The sequence below is a fragment of the Melospiza georgiana genome, chromosome Z (genome assembly GCF_028018845.1).
Source record: "Melospiza georgiana isolate bMelGeo1 chromosome Z, bMelGeo1.pri, whole genome shotgun sequence".
In the NCBI taxonomy this organism is placed as follows: Eukaryota; Metazoa; Chordata; class Aves; order Passeriformes; family Passerellidae; genus Melospiza; species Melospiza georgiana.
The window spans coordinates 82,341,768-82,366,168 of NC_080465.1; the positions used below are offsets into that span (position 1 = coordinate 82,341,768).

Below are 24,401 nucleotides of genomic sequence, written 5' to 3' on the forward strand. Positions count from 1 at the left end.
GGCGCAGGCGGCAGCAGCCGCTCAAGCCGCAGCTGTTGCAGGAAACATCCCCGGGCCCGGCTCCGTTGGAGGAATCGCACCTGCTATCAGTGAGTGGGGACAGGGACAGGGACACTGGGTGCAGGACATGCACAGGAATGGGTGCAGGGAATGCACAGGGATGGGTGCAGGACATGCACAGGAATGGGGGCAGGGAATGCACAGCAATTTTTCCATTGAATACACAGCAGTGATTCCATTGAATACACAACAATGGCTGCAATAAATGCACAGGGATGGTTGCAGTAAATGCACAGCAGTTTTTCCATTGAGTACACAGCAATGATTCCATTGAATACACAACAATGTTTGCATTGAATGCACAGCAATTTTTCCGCTGAATACGCAGCAATTCTTGCATTGAATGCACAGCAGTGGCTGCAATAAATACACATCAATGGTTCCATTGAATACACAACAATGGTCGCAATAAATGCACAGGGATGCTTCCATTGGATACACAGAATGGTTGCAATAAATTCACATCAATATTTGCATTGAATGCACAGCAATACCTGCATTGAATGCACAGAAATGGCTGAATTGAATGCACAGGGATTTTTGCATTGAATTCACAGCAATATTTGCATTGAATGCACAGCAATGGCTGCAATAAATGCACAGGGGTGGTTCCATTGAATACACAGCAATGGTTGCAATAAATGCACAGCAATGGTTACATTGAATACACAGCAATGCTTGCATTAAATGCACAGGGATGGTTCCATTGAATACACAGCAATGGTTGCATTGAATGCACCGGAATAGTTGCAATAAATGCATCTCTCGCATTCAGGCCTCTCCGCCGCCGCGGGCATCGGCGTGGACGACCTGCGGCGCCTCTGCATTTTGCGCATGAGCTTCGTCAAGGGCTGGGGCCCCGATTACCCGCGCCAAAGCATCAAGGAGACGCCGTGCTGGATCGAGATCCACCTGCACCGAGCGTTGCAACTTTTGGATGAAGTGCTGCACACCATGCCCATCGCCGACCCGCAGCCGCTGGATTGAGCCGGCGCATTTCCTGCATCGCTGCGTCGCCGTTTGCCCACTTTGCTCGGAGCGGAACGCGCAGGATTTGGAAGAATTTCCCAAATTTGCAGGATTTGGAACTGCGCCGGAGTCGTCGCATCGCAGCTGTGCCCACCGTGGGGTTGTGGGGCACTACTCTGCCACCCTGTGCCCACATCACAGCTGTGCCCACCCTGAGTGCCCCCGGCCGCGCCTTTGGGCCTTGTGTCCCCTCAGGTGTCCGCCCCTTCTGCCGCCGCCCCGCCCCAGCGAATTTCCCGCCCTCACCGCGAGAACAGCCCGAATTATTCCCAATTAATCATTAAAATTAATCATTGCAATTGATAATTCCAATTAATCATCGCAATTAATCATTAAATTTAATTATTCCGACTCGCCGCCATCCAAGATGGCGGCCCCCATGTCGTCACGTGATGCTTTTCCAAGATGGCGGCGCCCACTTTTTCCCGCGCATTCCGGCAACAAGATGGCGGCGCCCACGTTTTCCCGCGCTTTCCGGCAACAAGATGGCGGCGCCCAGCGGCGACTTCCGGCAGCAACAAGATGGCGGCGCCCAGCTCGGCCTTTTCTTATCTCCTTTTGATAAGCGCTCAACGGGATTCCCGGTAGTTTTTTTTTGTAGCTTCCTGTACGTTTTTTTGGTTTTTTTTTTGTTTCATTAGGAGCTAGTCGGTGAAAAATATAATTTTCACAAAAGATAATGTAGCTAAATTTGCTGAAATTCTGTAATTCAGAGTTATGGTTTTTGATTAAAAAAGGAAAAAAATTCCGCTCTGGGCTCTGTTGTTTCGTTGAGGTTTGGGGAGGGCGAGTTCGTGAGGGCCGGGGTCGGAGCTGCGGTTCCAGGGTTTTATTTTATTTTAATTTTAATTTTAATCCAATTTCTGGGATTTTTGGGGAGATTTTTTTTATTTTTGTTTTTTTTTTATTTTTTGGGGATTTTTTTGGTGGATTTTTTTGCTGGGAATCTTGAGGCGCCCGCGAGCGGCTCCCGCCCCCTTTTATTTTTCTCCTTTTTTTTTGTCCATTTTTCCTTTTTTTCCCTCAAATTTTCGCTGAAATTCCCCGGAACACCCAGAAGATGAAGCGAGGAAGGATTAAAAGGTAAAATTTCCAGGTTTTTATTAAAAACCCCCCAAAAATCGGAATTAATTCGACCACTCCCCCTTCCCCCCCCCCTTCCCCTCAGAGGCCTCTGAGGGCGCCGGCGAGCGGCTCCCGCCCCTTTTTTATTCCCAATTTTTCTCTTTTTTTTGTCCATTTTTCCTTTTTTTTCCCTCAAATTTTCGCTAAAATTACCCGGAACACCCAGGAGATGAAGCGAGGAAGGATTAAAAGGCAAAAATTTCCAGGTTTTTATTAAAAACCCTCAAAAATCGTAATTAATTCGACCACTCCCCCTTTACCCCCCCCCCCTTCCCCTCAGAGGCGCCCGCGAGCGGCTCCCGCCCTTTTTTATTCCCAATTTTTCTCTTTTTTTTGTCCATTTTTCCTTTTTTTTCCCTCAAATTTTCGCTAAAATTGCCCGGAACACCCAGAAGATGAAGCGAGGAAGGATTTAAACGCAAAATTTCCAGGTTTTTATCGGATTTTTTCTTTGTTTCTCCAAGGGTTTGGGGAGGGTTTTGTTCGCGTGAGGGGAGGGATCGAGCGGCGCGGCGCGAGGGGATAAAAGAGCTAAAAATTAATAATTTTTATCCCCAAAATTGCGATTTTTACCCCAAAATTCCCAGTTTTAATCCCTTAAACCTTAAATTTTTAACCCTAAAACTCCCGCATTTTAAACCCCAAAAATTCCGGATTTTTTCCCCTCACGATTCCCATGTTTTCCCCTTCCAAGACCCAAACTGACCGGGTTTTAACCCCTAAAATTCCCATTTTTTTCCAAAAATTCCCAATTTTTTCACCCAAAATTCCCAATTTTTAACTCCCAAACCTTAAGTTATTAACCCTAAAAGGTTTTTTAATGAATTTTTTGGGTTTTTTTGGCATTTTCAGGTGGGCACAGAATGGAAATCTCCTGGATTTGGCTCCTGGTGCTGCTGGCGGGGACAAAGGGACAGCAAAAATCCAAAGGTGAGAGCCCAAAAAATTCCCAAAAAATCCCCCCAAATTCCCAAAAAAATCCTAAAAAATGTAAAAAAAATGAAAAAAAAATTGAGAAAAAATGGGAATAAAATGGGGGAAAATTGGGAATAAAATTGGAGAAAATTGAGAAAAAATGGGAATAAAATGGGAAAAAAATGAAAATAAAATGGGGAAAATTGAGGAAAAAATGAGAGTAAAATGGAGAAAACTGGGGGGAAAATTGAGAATAAAATGGGAAAAAATTGAGAAAAAATTGACAAAAAATTAGGAAAAAATTGGGAAAAAATCCATTAAAAATCTAATTTTTGTCCGATTTTCGCCAAGTTTTTTTTAAATATTAATTTAATTTTTATATTTTTTATTTTTTTTGCAGAATCTCAAGTTCCTGACCAACCCAGCTCCCTCCAGCTCCATCCTTTACCCTCAGGGATCTCCTTGAACTGGAGCCCCCCCCTGAACCCCAAAATTTTCATTCGGGGTTTTCTTCTTTCTTATGGCTTGGGCAGTCCCTATGCTCACACTGTGACCTTGGACAGCACCCAAAACTCCTACAAAATCCTTAATTTAGGTAAGCTTTAATTAATTTATTAATTAAAAAAACCACTAATTAATTCCACAATTTTCCCCCGTTTTTTTCTGATTTTTTTCCCCATTTTTCCCCAATTTTTCCCCAATTTTTTAAAAAATTTTATTCAAATTTTCCCCATTTTATTCTTAATTTTTCTCTAACTATTAACCAATATTTCCCCCATTTTCCTTCAGTTTTCCCCAAATTTTCAGAAATTTTCTCCAATTCTTTTCCCACTTTTTCTCCAATTTTCCCCTTTTTTTTCCCCATTTTTTTCCCCATTTTTTTCCCCATTTTTCCCCCATTGGCCGCCATTTTGTGCCAATTTTCCCCCAATTTTTCCCCAATTTTTTCAAAACTTTTATTCAAATTTTCCCCATTTTATTCTCAATTTTTCTCTAACTTTTAACCAATATTTCCCCCATTTTCCTTCAATTTCCCCCAAATTTTCAGAAATTTTCTCCAAAATATTTTCCACTTTTTCTCTGTTTTTTCCCATTTTTTCCCCCATTTTTTCCCCATTGGCCGCCATTTTGTGCCGATTTTCCCCCAATTTTTCCCCAATTTTTTCAAAACTTTTATTCAAATTTTCCCCATTTTATTCTCAATTTTTCCCTAACTTTTTCCCAATATTTCCCCTATTTTCCTCCAATTTCCCCCAAAGTTTCAGAAATTTTCTCCAAAATTTTTTCCACTTTTTCTCTGTTTTTTCCCATTTTTTCCCCCATTTTTTCCCCATTGGCCGCCATTTTGTGCCGATTTTCCCCCAATTTTCCCCCAATTTTTTCAAAAATTTTATTCAAATTTTCCCCATTTTATTCTCAATTTTTCTCTAACTTTTAACCAACATTCCCCCCATTTTCCCCCAATTTTCCCCAAAGTTTCAGAAATTTTCTCCAATTTTTTTCCACACTTTTTCTCCAATTTTCCCCATTTTTTTCCCCATTTTTTTCCCCATTGGCCGCCATTTTGTGCCGATTTTCCCCCAATTTTTCCCCAATTTTTTCAAAACTTTTATTCAAATTTTCCCCATTTTATTCTTAATTTTTCTCTAACTATTAACCAATATTTCCCCCATTTTCCTTCAGTTTTCCCCAAATTTTCAGAAATTTTCTCCCATTTTTTTCCTACTTTTTCTCCATTTTTCCCCATTTTTTCCCCATTTTATTCCAATTTGTCCCCATTTTATTCCAATTTTCCCCCATTTTTTCCCCCATTTTTTCCCTTTTTTTCCCCAATTTTTCCCCAATCCAAACTCCCTTTAATTAACATTTTCATTAATTAAAAATTTAATTAATTTTCATTTTCAGAGCCCAATTCCCATTACGTGGTTTCCCTCAAAGCTTTCAACAACGCCGGCCCGGGAATTCCCCTCTATGGGAGTGCAACCACCAAAGCTGCAGGTAAAAAATAAATTAAAAATTAATTTAAAATTAAATTTTTTTGCAGGAAAAATGAGAAAAAAATTGGGAAAAATGAGAAAAAAAATGGGAAAAAAATGGGAAAAAATCAGATTAAAATGGGAATAAAATGGGGAGATTTTCCTCATTTTTTCCCCATTTTTCCTCATTTTTTCCTATTGAATTCCAATTATTTTCCCCAATTTTTCCCATTTTTCCTCATTTTATTCCAATTTTTCCCATTTTATTTCCATTTTTCCCCAATATTTCCCCCATTATTTCCCCATTTTATTTCAGTTTTTCCCCAATTATTTCCCCATTTTATTCTGATTTTTTCCCCATTTTTTCACAATTTTTCCCCATTTTCTTCCTGATTTTTTTTCCATTTTTCCCCATTTTTTTCTCCATTTTTGTCCCAATTTTCCCCATTTTTCCCCCAATTCTCCCCCACTAAAAACCCTTGAAAAATCCCATTTTTTTCCCCGAAATTCCAATTTTTTTATTAAAAAAATTCCAATTTTTTATTCAAAAATTCCCATTTTTTTTTCCAGCCCCGAGTTCTCCTCCCAAGGATCTCACGGTGATTTCCCGACAAGGAAAATTCCGGAACGCCGAGCTGAGCTGGCAACCCCCAGTGGAAGCAAACGGGAAAATTACAGGTAAAAAACACCCAAAAACTCAATTAAACGCTAATTAAAAATTAATTACAAAGAATTAAAAACATTTATTTAAAAATTCCTGCAAAAAATTCCCAAAAAATCAAAAAAAACCTCAAAAAATCCCCTAAAAATCCTTCTCCCTCAGGGCTCAGCTGTCAATCACGCTGAAGCCCCGCCCCATTGTTGGGCTCAGCCAATCAGAACGCGCCTCCTTCTCCCTCATGGCTCACCTGTCAATCACGCTGAAGCCTTTGGCTCAGAAAAATCAGAAAAATCCCCAAAAATCCCCCAAAAAATCCCAAAAAATTCTCAAATAATCCCCCACCACTCCTGACTAAATCCCCATTAAAACTTAATTAAAAGCTCGTTAAATTAATTAACAAAAAAATTAATTTCTCACCTTTGTCTGCTGTAATATCAACAGGCTCTGCCAGGGGATGGGCTGGGAAAGGCTCCCAAATTGGGGCCAAAAATGGCCCTAAAAAAATCCCCAAAAAATCCCAAAAAATTTCCAAATCATCCTGAATCCACCCTTAATAAAACCTAATTAAAAGCTAATTAAAAGCTAATTAAATTAATTAACAAAAAAATTGTTTTTCAACTTTGACTGATCTAATATCAACAGGCTCTGGCAGGGAATGGGCTGGGAAAGGCTCCCAAAATGGGGCCAAAAATGGCCCGAAAAAATCCCAAAAAATTCTCAAATAATCCTGAATCCATCCTTAATAAAACCTAATTAAAAGCTAATTAAAAGTTCATTAAAATAATTAACAAAATAATTAATTTCTCGCCTTTGGCTGCTCTAATATCATCAGGCTCTGCCAGGGCATGGGCTGGGAAAGGCTCCCAAAATGGGGCCAAAAATGGCCCAAAAAATCCCAAAAAATTCTCAAATAATCCTGAATCCATCCTTAATAAAACCTAATTAAAAGCTAATTAAAAGCTCATTTAATTAATTAACAAAAAAATTAATTTCTCGCCTTTGATTGCTCTAATATCAACAGGCTCTGCCAGGGCATGGGCTGGGAAAGGCTCCCAAAATGGGGCCAAAAATGGCCCCAAAAAAATCCCTAAAAAATCCCAAAAAATTCCCAAATAATCCTGAATCCATCCTTAATAAAACCTAATTAAAAGCTAATTAAAAGCTCATTAAAATAATTAACAAAAAAATTAATTTCTCACCTTTAGGAGAATGGTAAGGGAGAGGTTCTGTCAGGGATCCCGGTCCTTTGGAATTCCTGGCCTGGACTTTCAAAATGCCACCAAAAATGACCTAAAAAGTCCCAAAAAAATCCCCCAAAAAATCCCAAAAAATCCCAAAAAATCCCCCAAAAATCCCAAAAATTTATTTTATAATGATTAATTATTAATTGGAATTAATTTTAATTTTTTTTTTAGGTTATACAATCTTTTATTCCCCGAGAAAAAACGCTCCAATCTCGGAATGGATCCCTCAGGCTGTGGGAGCCGAGCGCCTTTCCCAGCCCATCCCTGAGGCCTTGCTGGACTCCGGATCCTTCTTCAGAATCCAGGCCAGGAATTCCAAAGGACCGGGCCCCCTCTCCGAATCCATCTATTACCGTTCTCCTAAAGGTAAGAAATTCGTTTTTTTTTCTTAATTAATTTAATGAAGTGTTAATTAGGTTTTAATGGGGATTGATTGGGGATGGATTCAGGATTATTTGGGAATTTTTTTGGATTTTTTGGGGGTTTTTTCTGGCCATTTTTGGCCCCATTTAGGGAGCCCAACCCCTCGCAAAAGCCTGTTGATATTAGAGCAGCCAAAGTTGAGAAATTAATTTTTTTGTTAATTAATTTAATGAGCTTTTAATTAGTTCGTAATTAGGTTTTATTAAGGATGGATTCAGGATTATTTGAGAATTTTTTGGGATTTTTTGGGGATTTTTTTGGGCCATTTTTTGCCTCATTTAGGGAGCCCATCCCCTGCCCGAGCCTGTTGATATTAGAGCAACCAAAGTTGAGAAATTAATTTTTTGTTAATTAGTTTAATGAGCTTTTAATTAGCTTTTAATGAGGTTTTATTAAGGATGGATTCAGGATTATTTGAGAATTTTTTGGGATTTTTTAGGGATTTTTTTGGGCCATTTTTGGCCCCATTTTGGGAGACTTTCCCAGCCCATTCCCTGGCAGAGCCTTTTGATATTAGTGCAACCAAAGGGAAAAAATAATTTTTTTGTTAATTATTTTAATGAGCTTTTAATTAGGTTTTAATTAGGTTTTATTAAGGATGGATTCAGGATTATTTGAGAATTTTTTGGGATTTTTTGGGGATTTTTTTGGGGCCATTTTTGGCCCCATTTTGGGAGCCTTTCCCAGCCCATGCCCTGGCAGAGCCTGTTGATATTAGATCAGTCAAAGGTGACAAATTAATTTTTTCATTTATTAATTTAATCAGCTTTTAATTAGCTTTTAATTAGGTTTTATTAAGGATGGATTCAGGATTATTTGGGAATTTTTTGGGATTTTTTGGGGTTTTTTTGGGGCCATTTTTGGCCCCAATTTGGGAGCCATTCCCAGCCCATCCCCTGGCACAGCCTGTTGATATTAGAGCAGACAAAGGCGAGAAATTAATTTTTTTGTTAATTAACTTAATGAGCTTTTAATTAGGTTTTAATTAGGTTTTATTAAGGATGGATTCAGGATTATTTGAGAGTTTTTTGGGGATTTTTTGGGGATTTTTTTGGGCCATTTTTGGCCCCATTTTGGGAGACTTTCCCAGCCCATTCCCTGGCAGAGCCTGTTGATAATAGAGCAGCCAAATGTGACAAATTAATTTTTTTTGTTAATTACCTTAATGAGCATTTAATTAGCTTTTAATTAGGTTTTATTAAGGATGGATTCAGGAATATTTGGGAATTTTTTGGGATTTTTTTGGGAATTTTTTGGGGCCATTTTTGGCCCCATTTTGGGAGCCTTTCCCAGCCCATCCCCTGGCAGAGCCTGATGATATTAGAGCAACCAAAGTTGAGAAATTAATTTTTTTGTTAATTAGTTTAATGAGCTTTTAATTAGCTTTTAATTAGGTTTTATTAAGGATGGATTCAGGAATATTTGGGAATTTTTGGGGATTTTTTGGGGCTTTTTTTGGGCCATTTTTGGCCCCATTTTGGGAGCCTTTCCCAGCCCATGCCCTGGCAGAGCCTGTTGATATAAGATCAATCAAAGGTGAAAAATTAATTTTTTTGTTAATTATTTAAATTAGATTTTAATGAGCTTTTAATTAGGTTTTATTAAGGATGGATTCAGGATTATTTGAGAATTTTTTGGGGATTTTTTTGGGACCATTTTTGGCGCCATTTTGGGAGCCTTTCCCAGCCCATTCCCTGCCAGAGCCTGTTGATATTAGATCAGTCAAAGGTGAAAAATAATTTTTTTGTTAATTAATTTAATGAACTTTTAATTAGCTTTTAATTAGGTTTTATTAAGGATGGATTCAGGATTATTTGGGAATTTTTTGGGATTTTTAAGGGATTTTTTTGGGGCCATTTTTGGCCCCATTTTGGGAGCCTTTCCCAGCCCATCCCCTGGCAGAGCCTTTTGATATTAGTGCAACCAAAAGGAAAAAATAATTTTTTTGTTAATTATTTTAATGAACTTTTAATTAGCTTTTAATTAGGTTTTATTAATGATGGATTCAGGATTATTTGGGAATTTTTTGGGATTTTTTGGGGATTTTTTTTGGGATTTTTTGGTGGATTTTTCAGAGACTTTTTGGGGATTTTTCTGATTGTGTGAGCCAAACAAGGGGCGGGGCTTCAGCGTGATTGACAGGGGAGCCATGAGGGAGAAGGAGGCGCGTTCTGATTGGCTGAGGCAAACAAGGGGCGGGGCTTCAGCGTGATTGACAGGGGAGCCTTGAGGGAGAAGGAGTTGCGTTCTGATTGGCTGAGGCAAACAAGGGGCGGGGCTTCAGCGTGATTGACAGGTGAGCTGTGAGGGAGAAGGATTTTTAGGGGATTTTTTGATATTTTTTTGGATTTTTTGGGAATTTTTTGCAGGAATTTTTTAATAAATGCTTTCAATTCTTTTTAATTAATGTTTAATTAATTTTTAATTGAATTTTTGGGTGTTTTTTTACCTGTAATTTTCCAGTTTGCTTCCTCGGGAAATCACCGTGAGATCCTTGGGAGGAGAACTCGGGGCCGGAAAAAAAAATGGGAATTTTTAAATTAAAAATTGGAATTTTTTATTAAAAAAATTGCAATTTCGGGGAAAAAAATGGGAATTTTCAGGGGTTTTTTAGTGGGGAAAAAATGGGGGAAAATTTTGGGGGATTTTTCTGCATTTTTAATGTGATTTTTTTCCATTTTTAATGGGATTTTCGCGGGGATTTTTTGCCAAATTAGCATTTTTATCAATTTTTATTGTAATTTAATTAATATTTTTATTTTTTTTAAATTTTTAGAGGTTCCCATCGGTGAAAAAAACCCAAATTCCAACCCTGGGGTTTTGCTGTTGATTCTGGGAATTTCTGGAGGCGTCTCTGCGGTGGCGGCGGCCGTGGGAGCCTGGATCTGCTCCAAGAAACACCAGGAGAGGAAAAAAAAGTGAGAAATTGCAAAAATTTGGGGAATTTGGGGAAAAAAAACCTCCAAAAATTGACAAAAATTCGCCCCCCCAAAAAAAACCAAAAAAATCCCAAAAAATCCTAAATAAATTCCCAAAAAATTCTAAAAAATTCTAAAAAAATTCCATAAAAATTCGAAAAAAAATCAAAAAAAAATCCTCCAAAAATTCCCACAAAAAAATCCAAAAAAAATTTCCTAAAAATCTTAAAAAAATTCCCAAAAACTTCCCCAAAAAATCTCCAAAAAATTCCCAAAAAATCCGAAAAATATTCCCAAAAAATAAATTGAATTTTTCCCAAAAATAAATTGTATTTTCCCCCAATTTTTCCTTAAAATAAATTGAATTTTTTCCCCAATTTTTCCCATATTTTTCCCCAATTTTTGCCCAATTTTTCCTCAAAATAAATTGTATTTTCCCCCAATTTTTCCTTAAAATAAATTGAATTTGTTTCCCAATTTTTCCCATATTTTTGCCCAATTTTTGCCCAATTTTTCCTCAAAATAAATTGAATTTTTTCCCAAGTTTTTCCCATATTTTCCCCAAATTTTCCCCTAAATAAATTGAATTTTTTCCCCAAATTTTTCCCATATTTTCCCCAATTTTTGCCCAATTATTCCCCAAAATAAATTGAATTTTTTTCCCAATTTTTTCCCCAATTTTTCCCCAAAATAAATTGAATGTTTTTCCCAATTTTTCCCCAATTTTTTCCCCAATTTTTCCAAAATAAATTGAATTTTTCCGCAATTTTTTTCCAATTTTTCCCCAAAATAAATTGAATTTTTTCCCAATTTTTTCTCCATTTTTCACAGGAACCAAGGCAAAAGAACCCTGAGCCAGACCGAGCCCAGACCTCCGGATTTGTGGATCCACCACGAGGAGATGGAGCTGAAAAATGTGGAAAAAACCTCAGAAAATTCAAAAGCGATGGCTCCGAACCCCCAGGAAATCCAAAATGAACCCAAAAATTCAGAAATGGAACCGGGAAATCCAAATATTCCACAACCAGGTAAGAAATTCTGAAAAAATTCCATTTTTTTTCCCCAAAAAATCCCAAAAAAATCCAAAATTTGGTCCAAAATTCACCCCAAAAATCCCCCAAAATTCCCCAAATATTCCAAAAAAAAATCCCCAAAAAATCCCCACAAATGATTCTCAAAATTTCAAGAAATTCCCCCAAGATTTCAATTAAAATTCCATGAAAATTCTGCAAAATTTCTCCCAAAAAATTCCTAAAAATTCCCAAAAATTCTCCAAAAATCCCCAAAAAAATCCTTCTCCCTCAGGGCTCAGCTGTCAATCACGCTGAAGCCCCGCCCCTTGTTTGCCTCGGCCAATCAGAATGCGCCTCCTTCTCCCTCAGGGCTCAGCTGTCAATCACACTGAAGCCCCGCCCCTTGTTTGCCTCGGCCAATCAGAACGCGCCTCCTTCTCCCTCAGGGCTCAGCTGTCAATCATGCCGAAACCCCGCCCCTTGTTTGCCTCAGCCAATCAGAATGCGCCTCCTTCTCCCTCAGGGCTCAGCTGTCAATCACGCTGAAGCCCCGCCCCTTGTTTGCCTCGGCCAATCAGAACGCGCCTCCTTCTCCCTCAGGGCTCAGCTGTCAATCACGCTGAAGCCCTGCCCCTTGTTTACCTCAGCCAATCAGAACGCGCCTCCTTCTCCCTCAGGGCTGACCTGTCAATCACGCTGAAGCCCCGCCCCTTGTTTGGCTCGGCCAATCAGAACGCGCCTCCTTCCCCCTCAGGGCTCACCTGTCAATCACGCTGAAGCCCCGCCCCCTGATTGGCTCAGCCAATCAGAAAAATCCCCAAAAAATCCCCAAAAATTCCAATTTTTTCCCCCAATTTTTCCCCAATTTTTCCCCAATTTTTTAATTAAAATTTTAATTTTTTTTGAATAAAAAAATTTGATCATTAATTAAATCAAATGTTAATTAATTTTTTAATTAAAAAATTCAATTTTATTTCAGTTCCTGAGCCTGAACATTCCGGAATCGGCCGCAGAGGAAAACTCAATGCTGGTAAATGGGGAAAAATTCTGGAATTTAATTAATTTTTAATTAATTTATTTAATTTTCATTAAGTTTTAATTAATTTTTCAATTAAAATGGAGAAAAAAATTGGGGATTTTTTGGTAAAAAATGCCAAAAAAATTCGAATTTTTTGTTAAAAAAATCGGATTTTTTGGGGGAAAAAAATGGGAAAATTCTGTAATTTTCTATTTTTAATTAATTTAATTAATTTTAATTAATTTTTAATTAATTTTTCAGCTGTGGTGAGTGGAATCCCAGTGCCCAACCCGGAGCCGCCGTTTCCCCATTTGCCCCTGAGGCCGCTGCCTTTCCCCAGCTTGCCCAATAAAAGTGAGTGAAAGTTAATTAATTTTTAATTATTTTTAATTAATTAAAAATTAAAAAAAAATTGGAGTAAAAATGGGGGAAATTTGGGGAAAAATTGGGGAAAAATATGGAAAAAATGAGGAAAAAATTGAGAAAAAAATGGGAAAAAATTGAGGAAAAATGAGGGAAAAAATGGGAAAAAATTGGAAAAATTTAAGGAAAAAATGGGAATAAAATGGGGAAAAATTGGGGAAAAATGGGAAAAAATTGAGAAAAATTAAAGAAAAATCGGAATAAAATGGAGAAAAAATTGAGAAAAATTAGGAATAAAATTGGGGAAAAAATGTAAAAAAATGAGAAAAAATTGGGGAAAAATTGGGAAAAAATGACAATAAAATGGGAATAAAATGGGAAAAAAATGAGAATAAAATGGGGAAAATTGGGGAAAAATTGAGAAAAAAATGGGGAAAAAATTGGGAAAAAATTCAGAATAAAATGGGGAAAAATTGGGGAAAAATGGGAAAAAAAAGAGAAAAATTTGCAAAAAAATTGGGAAAAAATGGGAATAAAATGGAGAAAAATTGGGGAAAAATGGGAGAAAATTGGGAAAAAAATTGAGAAAAAATGGGGAAAAATTGGAAAAAATTCAGAATAAAATGGGAAAAAATTGAGAAAAAATTGGGAAAAATTGAGAATAAAATGGGGGAAAATTGAGAAAAAAATTAGAATAAAATGGGAATAAATTGGGGAATAAAATCAGGCAATTATTGATTGAAAAATTAGCAATTAATTAAATTAATTTTTAATTATTTTTAATTAATTGTAAATTTTTTTAAAATTGGATTAAAAATGGGGGAAATCTTGGGGGAAAATTGGGAATAAAAATTGAGAAAAAATGAGGAAAAAATTGAGAAAAAAATGGGAAAAAATTGAGGAAAAATGAGGGAAAAAATGGGAAAAAATTGGAAAAATTTAAGGAAAAAATGGGAATAAAATGGGGAAAAATTGGGGAAAAAATGAGAATAAAATGGGAATAAATTGGGAAATAAAATCAGGTAATTATTGATTAAAAAATTAGCAATTAATTAAATTAATTTTTAATTATTTTTAATTAATTGAAAATTTTTTTAAAATTGGATTAAAAATGGGGGAAATCTTGGGGGAAAATTGGGAATAAAAATTGAGAAAAAATGAGGAAAAAATTGAGAAAAAAATGGGAAAAAATTGAGGAAAAATGAGGGAAAAAATGGGAAAAAATTGAAAAAATTTAAGGAAAAATGGGAATAAAATGGGAAAAAATTGGGGAAAATTGGGAAAAAGTTGAGAAAAAATTCAGGAAAAATGGGAATAAAATGGAGAAAAAATTGAGAAAAATTAGGAATAAAATTGGGGAAAAATGTAAAAAAATGAGAAAAAAATTGGGAAAAAATGAAAATAAAATGGGAATAAAATGGGAAAAAAATGAGAATAAAATGGGAAAAAATTGAGAAAAAAATTAGAATAAAATGGGAATAAATTGGGAAATAAAACCAGGCAATTATTGATTGAAAAATTAGCAATAAATTAAATTTATTTTTAATTTTTTGAACAGTTTTGGGCGAATCTGAGGCAGGAAATCCCGAGGAAATTCCCAGCAGGATCATCCCCACCGCCTGCGTCCGTCCCACCCATCCCTTGAGGAGTTTTGGCAATTCCTTCCCCCCTAAAATCTCCTACAATTCCATCCTCCACCAAGGTAAAAATTAATAATTATTAATAATTAATTATTCTATTAATTCCTATTTTTTTCCCTTTTTTTTTCCTATTTTTTTCCGATTTATTTTGAATTTTTTTCGGTTTTTTTTCCATTTTTTTTCCCAATTTTTCCCCATTTTTATTCCAATTTTTCTCTAACTTTTCTCACATTTTTCTCCCTTTTTCCCCCAATTTTCCCCAAATTTTCCAAAATTTCCTCCCAATTTTTTCCCACTTTTTTTTCCATTTTTCCCCATTTTTTCCCCATTTTTCCCCATTTGCCGCCATTTTGTGCCATTTTCCCCCAATTTTTCCCAAATTTTTCCCAAAATTTTTCCCAAATTTTCCACATTTTTATTCCAATTTTTCTCTAACTTCTCTCACATTTTTCTCCCTTTTTCCCCCAATTTTCCCCAAATTTTCAGAAATTTTCTCCCAATTTTTTTCCACTTTTTCTCCAATTTTCCCCAATTTTTGTCCCTTTTTTTGCCATTTTCCCCTATTTGCCGCCATTTTGTGCCAGTTTTCCCCCCAATTTTTCCTGAATTTTTCCCAAATTTTTTTCCAAATTTTCTCCAATTTTATTCCAATTTTTCTCCAACTTTTCTCCAATATTTCCCAAATTTTCCCCCAATTTTCCCCAAATTTTCAGAAATTTCCTCCCAATTTTTTCCCACTTTTTCACCAATTTTCCCCTTTTTTTCCCCATTTTATTTCCATTTTTTCCCAGTTTTTCCCCATTTTATTCCCAATTTTTTCCCAATTTTATTCCAATTTTTCCCTCATTTTTTCCCCATTTTTCCCCATTTTATCCCCATTTTCCCCCCTAATTTCCCAATATCATTTCAATTATCAATTTAATCCTTATTTTAATTAAAAATTTAATTATAATTTCATTTCCAGCCCCTTTCAAGCCTCCGCTCCCCACGGCTCCGGAAGCTTCCGAGGACCTCAAGAATTCCTTCAATGTAAGTACCCCCCAAACCCCCATAACTAATTTGCATAAAATTTCCATTAAATTTGCATATAATTAACATAAAATATGCTTTAAATGAATAAAATTGTTTACAATTAAAAAAATTGGGAAAAAAATTGGGAATAATTGGAATAAAAATAAGATAAAAACGGGATCACACTCAAAATCAAAATGGGAATCAAATTGAGATAAAATTTGCATAAAATTTGCATAGAATTGGCATAATATTTGCATAAAATATGCATAAATTTGATAAATGTTCAAAATGGGGAAAAAATGGGAATAAAAATTAGATAAAACTGGATCAATGTAAAAATCCGTACGGTGTTTAAATTTAGACAAAATTTGCATATAATTTGCATAAAAATTAAATAAAATTAACATAAAATTTGAATGAAGTTGAGAAAATATTGAGGAAAAATTTCGAATAAAATTTAGATAAAAACTGGATCAGTTTCAAAATCAAAATGAGAATAGAATTTAAATGACAATTGCATGAAATTTGCATAAAATTTGCATAAAATTTACATATAATTTGAATAAAATTGAGAAAAATTTCTGAAAAATTTGGGAAAGAATTGGGATAATTAGGATAAAAAAATTGATTAAAAAAATATCAATTTAAGAATCAAAATGGGAATCAAATTAAGATTAAATTTGCATAAAATTTGCATAAAATTTACATACAATTTGAATAAAATTAAGGTAAAATTGCGGGAAAATTATGAACGAATTGGGCTAATTTGGATTTAAAAATAGATTTTAAAAAGATCAATTTAAGAATCAAAATGGGAATGAAATTAAGATTAAATTTGTAGTAAATTTGCATAAAATTTACATATAATTTGCATTTTTCTGCAGGTTTACGAGCAGGACGAGCTGAGCGAACAGATGGCGAGCCTGGAGGGGCTGATGAAACAACTGAACGCCATCACCGGATCTGCTTTTTAAAAAATTCCCCAAAATTCCCCAAAAATTCAAATTTTTCTCCCCAAATTAGAAAGGACTCGGCTCCTGAAGTCCCTTAATTTATGCTAATTTATGCTAATTTATTCAAGGAATTTCCCTCTTTTTTTAGCGGTTTTTTTTTTGGGTTTTTTTGTAGGAGTTGTTGAATAAAGTTTGGGTAGAAAAAATAAAATCTTTTTTTTTTTTGGTGTTGGTGTCGTTAATTATTAATTACTATTCAAATGTTAATGAACTATTGATGTATTATTAATTAGTAATTATTGCTCATTCATTATTAGTTATTATTTCATTTATTAATGAGTTATTAATTCATTTATTAGTTATTAATTAATTTATATATGTTCTAGGCATGTTCTGGGTATGTCCTAGGTATGGGTTGCCTATTAATTAATTATTAATTAATTAATTAATTATAATTAATTAATTGGCCGAGGTCAACTTAAAGGTCAAAGGTCACCCCGGGGGTCAAAGGTCAAAAGTCACCCGGGGTCAAAGGTCAGAGGTTTCTCCGGGTCAAAGGTCACCCCGGGGTCAAAGGTCACCCGAGGTCAAAGGTCGAAGTTCACATAGGGGTCAAAGGTCACCCGGGGTCAAAGGTCAAAGGTCGCCCCTAATAAAGGTCAAAGGTCACCCGGGGTCAAAGGTCACCCCGAGAGGTCAAAGGTCACCCGCGGTTAAAGGTCAAACCGAAAGGTCAAAGGTCACCGGGGTAAAAGGGCAAAGGTCACCCCGGGGTCATAAGGTCAGAGGTCACCTCGGGGTCAAAGGTCACCTGAGGTCAAGGTCACAATGGGGTCAAAGGTCACCAGAGGGTGAAAGGTTAAGTCGAGGTCAAAGGTCACCCGGGGTCAGAGGTCAAAGGTCACCCTGGTCGGAGGTCAAAGGTGATCCGGTGTCAAAAGGTCAGAGGTCACCTGGGGTCAAAGGTGACCTGGGGTCAAAGGTCACCCGGAGTCAAAGTTCAAGGGTCACTCGAGGGTCAAAGGTCACAGGTCACCCCGAGGTCAAAGGTCACAGGTCTTGGGGTGACCTTTGACCTTTCCGGGTGACCTTTGCGTGACCTTGACCTTTGACCTTTTGCGGTGACTTTCCCCTCGATCTAGAACACGCCTGGAACACGCCTGGAACATACCTAGCACTTACCTAGCACATACCTAGAACATGCCTAGAACATACCTAGAACACGCAACGACCGATTTGCTACACGCCTAGAACATACCTGGAACTTACCTGGAACATACCTAGCACACGCCTGGAACATGCCTAGAACATATCTAGAACATGCCTAGAACATGCCTAGAACACGCAACGACCGATTTGCTACATGCCTAGAACATACCTGGAACTTACCTGGAACATACCTAGCACACGCCTGGAACATGCCTAGAACATATCTAGAACATGCCTAGAAAATGGCCGAAAACCCAATTACAACATACCTAGAACATGTCTAGAACACGCCTAGAACACGCCTAGAACATGTCTAGAACATGGCTGAGCTTTAGCGTGGCCCTGGGCAATTAATCGATTAATAATTAATAAATTAATGGAATAGTGACTTGATTATAAATAATAAATAATGATTTAATTAATTAATTTGATTAATTATTAGTAATTAATTAATCAGTTATTAATTATTAATTAATTATTAATTATTTATTAGCAAGCAAATAATTAATTATTAATGATAATTTATTTAATTAATTATTAATTATAAATGATTAATTAATAATTAATTTCTGGTTTTTTATTATTATGTTATAAATTAATGATTACTACACTTATATGTAATTAATACATTATAAATTAATAATTAATAAATTTATAAATTTATTAATAGATGATAACTTCATTATTAATAAAGAATAATTAGTTAATTAATTTATTAGATTAATTATATATTGTTCAATTAGTTACTAATTATAATCAATTATTAATTAATGATCAATTAATAATCATTGATTAATAAATTATTAATTAATAGATTGATTAATTAATAATTAATTTATGGTTCTTTATTATTATGTTATTAATAATTAATTACTATAGTTATATGTAATTATTAAATTATAAATAAATAATTAATGAATTTATAAATTTATTAATAAATGATAACTGGATTATTAGTAAAGAATAATTAATTAGTTATTAATTAATTAGATTAGTTATTTATTAATTAGATTAATTATTATTTAACTAATTACTAATTAATAATCAATTATTAAGTAATGATTAATTAATAATCAATAATTGATAATTAAATTATTAATTAATAGATTGATTAATTAAAAATTAATTTGTTTTTTTATTGTGTTATAAATTAATAATTACTACATTTATATGTAATTATTATATTAGAAATTAATAATTAACAAATTTATAAATTTATTAATAAATGATAACCTGATTATTAATAAAGAATAATTAATTAGTTAATTAATTAATTAGATTAATTAATTATTATTTAATTAATTACTAATTGATAATCAATTACTAATAATAATTAATTAATAATCAATAATATATTAATAAATTATTAATTAATAATAGATTGATTAATTAACAATTAATTCATGATTCATTTTATAATTATATTAGAAATTAATAATTATTATATTTATATGTAATTATTATATTAGAAATTAATAATTAACAAATTTATAGATTTATTAATAAATGATAACTGGATTATTAGTAAAGAATAATTAATTAGTTATTATTAGATTAATAGATTATGTTTTAATTAATTACTAATGAATAATCAATTATTAATTAATTACTAATTAATAAGGAATAATTTATTAAAAAATTATTAATTAATAATAGATTGGTTATTTAATAATTAATTTATGGGTTTTTAAATTATTATATTATAAATTAATAAGGAATGAATTTATAATTTTATTAATAAATGATAACTGAATTATTAATAAAGAATAATTAGTTAATTAATTAATTAGATTAATTAATTATTATTTAATTAAGTACTAATTGATAATCAATTATTAATTAATTATTAATTAATAATCAATAATTTGTTAATAAATTATTAATTAATAGATTGATTAATTAAAAATTAATGTTTTATTATGTTATAAATTAATAATTACTACATTTATATGTAATTATTTTATTATAAATTGATAATTAACAAATTTATAACTTTATTAATACATGATAATTAATTAGATCAATTATATATTGTTTAATTAATTAGTATTTATATAATTACTAATTAATAATAAATTATTAAGTATTAATTAATAATCAATTTATTAATAAATTATTAATTAATTAAAAATTATTTGTTTTTTATTATGTTATAAATTAATAATTACTATATTTATATGTAATTATTTTATTATAAATTAATAATTTATAAATCTATAGCTTTATTAATAGATAACTTCATTATTAATAAAGAGTAATTAATTAATTAATTAGATTAATTATATATTGTTTAATTAATTACTAATTATAATCAATTATTAATTAATTATTAATAATCAATAATTTATTAATAAATTATTAGTTAATAATAGATTGATTAATTAATAATTAATTTATGGTTTTTTATTATTATATTATTAATTAATAATTATATTTATATGTAATTATTACATTATAAATTAATAATTAACAAATTTATAAATTTATTAATACATGATAACTGGATTTTTAAAAGAGAATAATTAATTAGTTATTTAATTAATTAGATTAATTAATTATTATTTAATTAATTACTAATTAATAATCAATTATTAACTAATTATTAATCAATAATTTGTTAATAAATTATTAATTAATAATAGCTGGATTAATTAACAATTAATTCATGATTTATTTCATTATTATATTATAAATTAATAATTATTATATTTATATGTAATTATTATATTAGAAATTAATAATTAACGAATTTATAGATTTATTAATGAATGATAACCTGATTATTAATTATAAATAACTAATTTAATTAATTAATGTGATTATTTATTAATCAATCATTAAGAAATAATCAATTAATAATTGCTTTATTATTAATAATTGATTAATTAACAATTAGTTTATGGTTTTTATTAATATGTTATTAATTAATAATTACTATATTTATATGTAATTATTAAATTATAAATTAATAATTAACAAATTTATAAATTTATTAATACATGATAACTGGATTATTAGTAAAGAATAATTAATTAGATAATTAATTAATAAATTAATTATTATTTAATTAATTACTAATTAATAATCAATTATTAACTAATTATTAATTAATCCATAATTTGTTAATAAATTATTAATTAATAATAGATTGATTAATTAACAATTCATGATTTATTTTATTATTATATTATAAATTAATAATTATTACATTTATATGTAATTATTACATTAGAAATTAATAATTAACAAATTTATGAATTTATTAATAAATGATAACCTGATTATTAATTATTAATAACTAATTTATCTAATTAATTAGATCATTTATTTATTAATCAATCAATTATTAATAAATAATCAATTAATAATTGATTGATTATTAGTTAATAATTGCTTAATTAATAATTAGTTTATGTTTTTTATTATGTTATTAATAATTACAACATTTATATGTAATTATTATATTATAAATTAATGACTGAATTTATAAATTTATTAATAAATGATAACCTGATTATTAATAAAGAATAATTAATTAGTTAATTAATAATTTAGATTAATTAATTATTATTTAATTAATTATTAATGAAAAATTAATAATTAATTATTAATTATTAATCAATAATTTATTATTAAATGATTATTTAATAATAGATTGATTAATTTAAAATTAATTCATTATTTATTTTATTATTATATTATAAATTAATAATTATTATATTTATGTGTAATTATTATATTAGAAATTATTAATTAATGAATTTATAAATTAATTAATAAATGATAACCTGATTATTAATTATTAATAACTAATTTAATTAAATAATTTGATTATTTATTTATTAATCAATCAATTATGAATAAATAATCAATTAATAATTGCTTGATTATTAATTAATAATTGATTAATTAATAAATAATTTATGGGTTATTTAATTATTATATTATAAATTAATAATTATTATATTTATATGTAATTATCATATTCTAAATTAATAATTAATAAATGTATAAATCTATTAATAACTTGATTATTAATAAATAGTAACTAATTTAATTATTGAGATTAATTAATTTTATTAATCATTCAATTTTTAATTAATAAGCAATTAATAATTAATAATTAATAATTAATGTATTATTAATAATTGATTAAATAATAATTTTTGGTTTCTTTTAGTATTATATTATGAATTCATTATTAATTATAATTATAACCAAATTATTATTTATTATTTGATTATTAATTATTAATAATTTTTTAATAAAAAATTCTTATTAATAATAGTACATAATTAATATTAACTTAATAAATAATTTTTCTAGAAATTAATAATTAATAACTATTAAATGAATAAATTTATTAATAAATAATAACTTGATTATTAATTAATAATTAATTTATTATTCATTTATAAACTCAATTAATAATTAATTTATTATTCATTAATAAATATTGTTAATTTAATAAATAAATCATATTAAAATAAATAAATATTAATTTAATAAATATTTATTAATTTAACAATGTCTAGACCACGTCTACTTGATTATTAAAAATTAATTTATTATTTATTAATAAATATTACCAATTCAATACATTTTATGCAAATAAAGAAATGAATATTAATTTCATACATGAATATTTAATTCGTCGTGACCTTTGACCTTTGACCTTTGACCCCCTTTAATTTCCATTTTTTTCCCATTTTCCCGCCAAAAAAATTCAAATTTCAGCAGGTTTTGAAAATTCATTTTTTATTTACACAATTCCGTTTTTCCAGCTCCAACTTCCCCTTAAAAACCCCCAAAAAATTCCCAAAAAATTAAACAAAAAATTAAAAAAAAAAAAAAAATCCCAAAAATTTTCCCCAAAAAATTCCCAAATAATTCAAAAAAAATCCCCAAAAAAATCCCAAAATAAATTCCAAAAAAAATCTCAAAAAAATTCAAAAAAATTTCCCAAAAAAATTCCCAAAAACTCCCAAAAAAATTTCCCAAAAAAATTCCTAAAAAATTCCCCAAAAAATTCCCCAAAAAATTCCCAAAAAATAAAAAAAAATTCCCAAAAAATTCCCAAAAATTTTCAAAAAAAATTCAAAAAAAATTCCCAAAAAAATTTCCAAAAAAATTCCTAAAAGAAAATTCCCCAAAAAAAATCTGAAAAAAATTCCCAAAAATTTCAAAAAAAAATTTCAAAAAAATTCCCAAAAAATTCCCAAAAAAATTCCCCAAAAAATTCTCCCTAAAAATTCCCCCAAAAAATCCCAAAAAAATTCCCAAAAAATCAAAAAAAAAAAACCCAAAAAATTCCAAAAAAATTTCCAAAAATTTAAAAAAAAAAATCCCAAAAAAATTCCCAAAAAATTCCCCCAGAAAAATTCCCAAAAAAATTCCCCAAAAAAATCCCAAAAAATTAAAAAAAAAAATCCCAAGAAATTCCGAAAAAATTCCCAAAAAAAGTTCCCAAAAAATTCCCCAAAAAAATTCCAAAAAAAATTCCCAAAAAATAAAAAAAAAATCCCAAAAAATTAAAAAAAATTCCCAAAAAATAAAAACAAAAAAAAAAAATCGCAAAAAATTTCCAAAAAAAATTCCCAAAAAAATTCCCCAAAAATTCCCAAAAAAATTCCCAAAAAAATTCCCAAGAAATTGAAAAAAAAAATTCCCAAAAAATTCCCAAAAAAATCCCCCCAAAAAAATCTCCAAAAAATCCAAAAAATTCCCCCCAAAAATTCCCAAAACAATCCCAAAAAAATTGAAAAAAAATTTTAAAAAAATTCCCCCAAAAATTCAAAAAAAAAAAAAAAAAATCCCCCAAAAAAATTCCCAAATAATTCAAAAAAAATCCAAAAAAAAATTTTAAAAAATTCCCAAAAAAAAAATTTCCCAAAAAAAATCCCCAAAAATAAAAAAAATCCAAAAAAATTCCCCAAAGAAATTTCCCAAAAAATTCCCAAAAATCCAAAAAAAATCCCAAAAAAAAAAAAAAAATTTCCCCCCAAAAATTCCTCAAAAATTCAAAAAAAAAAATCCCAAAAATTCCCAGAAAAAAATTCCCGAAAAAAATTCCCCAAAAAACTCTCAAAAAATAAAAAAAAATTTCCCAAAAATATTCCTAAAAAATTTTTAAAAATTCCCAAAAAATTCCCAAAAAATTCCCAAAAAAATTCCCCAAAAAAATCCAAAATTTTTAAATTTTTTTTAACGTGGAGCCTCCAAAAAACCAAAAAAAATTAAAAATAAAAATAAATTTTAAATTTTTTTAATTGGGAATTTTAAAATTTTTTTTATAATTATTTACATCCCAAAAAAATAAGGAATAAATTTCATTTTTTATTATTACAAAAAGGCATTTTATGCAAATTTTTATGGTAATTTTATGTTAAATTTATGCATATTTTATGCAAATTTTGCAGTTCGTGCAAATTTGGTGCATATTTATGCAAATTTTGCATTTTATGCAAATTTTTATGCAAATTCCCAAAGTGCCTCAAACGTTGGGGATTTTCCAGGGTTTTCCCTCCTTGGTATCCAAATACCTGAAAATGGGAAATAAAATTAAAAAATTTTAAATTAATTTTATTAAAAATAAATGAAAAATAAATTTATTTTTATTTTTTATTTTTGTCTCTATTTTTTTACATTTTTTTCCAATTTTTTCCCAATTTTTTTGCATTTTTATTCCCATTTTATTCCAATTTTATTCTGATTTTTCCCCATTTTATTCCAATTTTTTCCCATTTTATTTCAAAGTTTTTCTCCAATTTTTCCCATTTTTATTCCAATTTTATTCCAATTTTTTTCCTTAATTTTTCCCCCATTTTTTCCCTATTTTTC

General features: G+C 30.5%; 3 protein-coding genes across 7 annotated transcripts in view; 2 read left to right on the forward strand and 1 right to left on the reverse strand.

Moving 5' to 3' along the window:
- Positions 1–1,837, forward strand: part of SMAD4 (SMAD family member 4) — a 23,061-nt gene extending 21,224 nt beyond the window's left edge. The window contains exons 9-10 of the mRNA XM_058043439.1: positions 1–89; positions 836–1,837. The exon at positions 1–89 is cut by the window's left edge and continues 50 nt beyond it. Of these exons, the coding sequence (XP_057899422.1) occupies positions 1–89; positions 836–1,047 (301 nt within the window). The 3' untranslated portion in view covers positions 1,048–1,837. The remainder of the gene's footprint in view (positions 90–835) is intronic.
- LOC131095541 (methyl-CpG-binding domain protein 2-like) overlaps positions 1–24,401 on the reverse strand; it is a 205,244-nt gene that overhangs the window by 163,826 nt on the left and 17,017 nt on the right. The window lies entirely within an intron of this gene.
- DCC (DCC netrin 1 receptor) lies at positions 2,109–16,391 on the forward strand. Of its 5 annotated transcripts, XM_058043431.1 has the most exons (14): positions 2,109–2,172; positions 2,607–2,645; positions 3,067–3,144; positions 3,530–3,724; positions 5,035–5,127; positions 5,676–5,783; positions 7,182–7,376; positions 10,210–10,351; positions 11,183–11,379; positions 12,344–12,394; positions 12,644–12,736; positions 14,304–14,447; positions 15,350–15,414; positions 16,284–16,391. In XM_058043431.1, the coding sequence occupies exons 3-14, from the start codon at positions 3,078–3,080 to the stop codon at positions 16,371–16,373; spliced, it is 1,440 nt and encodes a 479-aa protein (XP_057899414.1). In that variant the 5' UTR covers positions 2,109–2,172; positions 2,607–2,645; positions 3,067–3,077; the 3' UTR covers positions 16,374–16,391. The 5 variants fall into 5 exon arrangements, with proteins under 5 accessions (XP_057899414.1, XP_057899415.1, XP_057899416.1 ...); XM_058043432.1 differs by lacking the exons at positions 2,109–2,172; positions 2,607–2,645 and adding an exon at positions 2,187–2,406; XM_058043430.1 differs by lacking the exon at positions 2,109–2,172 and having other exon boundaries at positions 2,465–2,645.

Coding starts and splice junctions, on each gene's coding strand:
- DCC (XM_058043431.1), top strand. CDS start 3,078: ATGGAAATCTCCTGGATTTGGCTCCTGGTGCTGCTGGCGGGGACAAAG. Junction 3,145..3,529: donor GGGACAGCAAAAATCCAAAG/GTGAGAGCCCAA, acceptor TTTTTTTTGCAG/AATCTCAAGTTCCTGACCAA. Junction 11,380..12,343: donor TCCAAATATTCCACAACCAG/GTAAGAAATTCT, acceptor ATTTTATTTCAG/TTCCTGAGCCTGAACATTCC.